The 4,916-nt window shown below is 37.3% G+C and overlaps 1 protein-coding gene across 1 annotated transcript in view; it reads left to right on the top strand.

Moving 5' to 3' along the window:
* The window catches only part of MUSTN1 (musculoskeletal, embryonic nuclear protein 1), a 126,086-nt gene extending 121,443 nt beyond the window's left edge, over positions 1–4,643 (top strand). Inside the window, exon 3 of the mRNA XM_044078909.1 lies at positions 468–4,643. Coding sequence (XP_043934844.1) covers positions 468–577 — 110 coding nt within the window. The 3' untranslated portion in view covers positions 578–4,643. The remainder of the gene's footprint in view (positions 1–467) is intronic.
* The last annotated feature ends 273 nt before the right edge of the window (positions 4,644–4,916 follow it).

Here is a 4,916-nt window from a genome sequence, read left to right as displayed (position 1 = left end):
CAAATATCTGTCATTATGTAATATTATTTAGTGTCTTCAGACCTTAACGATTTGGCAGAAAGGCACAAATTTTATACACAGACCAAAAATATGAGGCAAAAATCTAGACATTCTGCAAAAATCTGGACAGTTGAGAGGTCTGCCTGTGGAGGTAATAGTATTACCAGTGCTTCCTTACCAGAAATAGCTCATTTGAACTGGTATCGTGTGACTTGTAAAGTAGAAAAGGTTAAACTCACTTTGGTACAATCTGTGTTGGCAGCTTGCTGACATAAAAATCACTGATTTAGGACATTTTGACCAGCCTAACTCTGGTAAAGTATGAATAACAGGACTGTTTAATCTTTTAAAAGCTGAAATGTTACTATTGCAGTTGGTGCCTCATTTAAAGTGTTTTAGATATATGAGTAATCATAACCCCTTTTTTAAGCTAAAGATAACGTTATGTTTTATTTTTATTATTACAGAACAAGCAGGCACTGTGGCTCCCTCTGTGTTTAGTGGAGATAGAACGGGAGGAGAAACAGTCTTCAGCAAACCCAAGGAAGAGCCAGCGAAAAGTGTCTTTGACAGCTGAATGCATTCTCCTGCACGGACAGAGCAATACATCTTTATTGTCCACTCAACATTTGCGACCTTTTGTGTTGTATAATTGTAAATTGCACATTCATGCAGAATATATTTTGAAGACTTGTTACAATGTTTCTGGGACTTAAACTGATAAAGTAATCATGCGGTATAAAGAATGAATGTGGTGGCAGTCTATTGTAAGAGCAGCTGAGTAGAAACAATATGGGGTAAATGTACTATTACGAAAAGGCAGTCTACACGTGTGCATGTATAACTGTGAAATGAAACAGCTTTAAAAGCTCCTCTCCATTACAATGTCGGCACAAAATTTTGACTTCAGAATAAAGACTGGTGACAAAAAAGACTAAAACTCATAACTCAATGTGGGTGCTAATATAGTGGTTACACAGTCTAAAGAAAAGGGAACGTACATTTCCTTATGATTGTTTGACTTTAGTTAGAGTATATTGTAAGAGGGTGTTGGGTTGCCACCAAATTATCGCAAAGGGAAACTACCCTCTGCAGAAAAAACATTATTTTAAACTTTTTTTTAATTTACTTTGCATAAATCTGAGTCATTTAAGATTTTGGAAAAAAAATATATATTTGACACCATGTAAACCATGCACACATATGTACACCTTTGTCTTCATATTATGAGTGGTAGAATTATGAAAAAAAATCACAGTGAAACTAAAGGAACATAGAGAAGGCTGACAATTGCTATTGCATTTAAAGTTATTTGTGCAGGGATGCAAACTCCCCTGCCCCCCCTCCCCCAAATATGAAGGCTGCACCATGTGCTACTAGCTGTGAGCTTATTGTATCTGATAAATCTAAATCCATAAGGACAACACATTTTTCATTCTGCCACAAGCAAAAGTCTGGAATTTAATGTGATGGGATCATGGAATGATGGGGGTGGATTAATTGTGAAACTGGATCTCATATGTTACACTAAAGGTCACTGCTATAACTTTATTCCAGAAGTGAAATAACTTGTACAGATCATCCCCCCCTTTACAATACACACTGTTGGCATAAAGCAAACAAACAAAAAACAATCGTCTCTGCCCATGGATAACAAATCATCTCTGTCTCTCTCTGTCTCTGCCTCTCTGTGATGCTCTCCCACTGATGACAGTTTGGCTTTGACCAGTTTTGATAGTCATGAATGGAGAGGACCCAGAAAAAACTACTTTATAAAGCAAATGCCTTTTATGTGGAAATGCACCTTTCCAAATCAGAGAACTATTAATATTCTTGGTGTTATATCAGGCATTACACCTGGTAAATCAGAGAACTATGAATATTCTTGGTGTTATATCAGGCATTATACCTGGTAAATCAGAGAACTATGAATATTCTTGGTGTTATATCAAGCATTACACCTGGTAATGTTACATTTGGATTGCTTATGGGTAAAGAAATCACATTTATTCAAGAGAAAAAAAACATTTTTTTTTGCAACTGCACTATTATATGTTCCTTGGGTACTCCTCCCCATTGGTATGGTGCCTCTCATGACTCTATTGTCAGTCCTTTGATCACTTCTTAGGACACTGCCTCACAAGCCATCCTTTGGACCCTAATGGGCAGCACTGCATCAGACCTTCAGATAGCCGCCAGCCACTCAGGAGATACTTGCACCTCTGATTGTAGCCATGTCCTACCAGCATGCTGATGTCATCATGAGGCTATGCCTGCTATGACATGTAGCTGCTGTGATGTCCTATTCCTGTGCCAAGGCTAGTGACACCTTCATGTCCCACACATGCATTAATATGGCCTCAACTTACAGTCCCAATTATTGAGGGCTACAGAAGCAACCTGCTATCTGCCGAGCATGTTCTATCCCCTCACAGGACAGGCATAGCCTATTGCCCACCCCCCCAGATAGGCATATCCATCCACCATACCTACACTTTCAAGAACCTGAGCTGCTAAATGAAGTTGGGTTACCTGAGTCATAGTCTGGACTCCACCCCTCAATGGCACAGATATAGGCACAGTCAAGCACAAAAATGAACTAGGTGCTAGTACCCAAAGAACGACAGGTGTCCTACATCTTATTCCACTTAAATACAGGGCAGGTGTGTGTGTTTGTGTGTGTGCATATTTGGGATGCGGAGGCACAATTAAAGCTTCACTCCTGACAGGAATACTTTGCATCACTAAACATCAAAGTGTGCATTTAAAACACTGTTTTTCCTGTGCAAGTGACAAATTTGTTGCTGTGCACACGTACCCAGACACACTAATGAGCACATGTATAACAGAAATGATCTCCCAGACGTATAACACAAATGATTCCTTTGCAGTCACTATAAAACTCCATAATGCAGAAAGAAGGCCTTTGAACAATGGATGAATTGCTAAACCCCAAATAAATATTTTATCAGCGCCAATTGTGCAAACTCAACACCATTGGTATTGACAAATGCTTTGTTTAAGGTTTAAAAGCAATGGAAAAATATATGCCTTGCCACTTGTGTGTTGTTTGCTGTTTATTTAAAAACGCTGGATTTTTCCTTCTCTAGGTAGATCCAAATTACTCTGGCTTTGTGCTTGTGGCTACAGAGAAGCTATGCATGGCTTTGACAACCTTTTCATGATCAATAGACTGTTTAGTCAAACATTTTCATATGTCTGAGAGATTCAAGCCTCTTTAGAGTTGTTTTATTCACTAATTGTGTACAAGTGTGCGGTCGGGATTTCTTTCCTTTTTAGTACAGCAAACCAAGTAATGTTACCATGTCTGAGAGACGCCTCATTTGTTGCCTGTTTCTACTACCATAGACGAAAAAATAATGGCTGAGCTGTGGCAGTCTTCTTTATTTACAAAAGCTGTTGGCACTTATGAAATCCACAAATGGCTGAACAATTCTTCTAAAAATACCTCAGGATTGGTCAACATTTAATATTTGTAACTTTTAACTTATTTGATTGGACTAGAACTCAGTGGAGCTTTAGAAATTTCTGTTTTGAACAATAAACTACATGCGCTTTAGTATCATTCAAACTACCACCTAGTTAATGCTCATTAATGATTTCTGCCTACCATTTTTTATTAAAAGGTTACATATTTGAAAAAATAATATTGCTGACAGTGATTTCTACATTATCTGGAAAGGTGTGATTTCTGTGACTATGAAATAGAAGTTTTCACAACAAGTAATTTAAAATGTAAAGCTTTTTAAGATTTAACCAAGGTTACAAACACCATTATTATAACAGACTTTAAAAAAGTGGGGGCGAAAAACACAACCCTTGAGATTAAATCACATATTTATATTTATATAACAGTTACCAGTTGTGTTTTTATGCTATCAGCAGACTTAACCAATGCCATTCAGATAAAAAATGAAACAAGCATTTCGTAATGGTCATTTTAATGTACGGACTGGTGCCAGTTGATCACATAATCATCAAAAACAACATTTCAAAATTTAATAGTTTAAGTACATGTTGTGATATCAGTTTCAACAATTCTGAAAAAATGGACTTGTGTATTTGTAGCAGATGACATTAGAGACCTGTTCCACTTTGTGTATATTTCCTAGGGTGTTATAACTGTATGAACTACATTTGCTATGTTACCTGTTTCACTGAAAGCCAGATACATGACTCAGTGACAGTGTTAGCTATTATGACTCACACCAAGATCGTCCTCTTCTGAATTAGAGGAAGATGCAACGCTGCCAGTCTCCTGTTTAGAAGGGTGTAAGGCATGTACCACCAAAATAAAAAAATGGTGCCAGGCAGTTCATGTGATCTTCCAGTTAACCAAATGTTTGAGACACAGCAGTAATTAACTCAAGTACATTCTTAATGTGAACTTGTTAACTTTTCTTTCATTTTATATACAATTGTTCGATGCCATTGTTAAACCCCTGCTGGATATGTACAGTATACTGTTTATAATTGTTATGCTGTTATATCATGGCTAATTTCTACAGCATATCTGCTATTGTTTAATCGTATTTAGCTCTCAGTCATCATTTAGAATGGGTTCTGGTTTAACCAGTGACTAGTTTGTTGAAATGATCAAATAAAGAGCTTTGCTAGCTTTTGCTAATGTTTAAGTGTCTTCTCTTGTATGTTTTGGTGCACCATTAACTCTACTGCAATTCTGTTCCGCTTAGCTGAATCTTCTGATGAATTAATTTATTTATTTAATATTTGTTGGCCAGGTTTGCCCCTTAGATGAGACGTTAAACCATGGCCCCATCTGCCTGAATTGGTTGCAGCTCAGGTGGCTGTAAAAAGATCTCAATGAACTTATGAAAAGACATAGGGGAAGGTCCCTAGTGCCCTGGTCATATATTTCCTAGCCAGTATTAGTA

This window comes from Protopterus annectens, chromosome 7.part1, assembly GCF_019279795.1.
Source record: "Protopterus annectens isolate FY-2018-M chromosome 7.part1, PAN1.0, whole genome shotgun sequence".
In the NCBI taxonomy this organism is placed as follows: Eukaryota; Metazoa; Chordata; order Ceratodontiformes; family Protopteridae; genus Protopterus; species Protopterus annectens.
The sequence above is the reverse complement of the archived record's forward strand: the minus strand, read 5'-3'. Positions and strand labels throughout refer to the sequence as shown.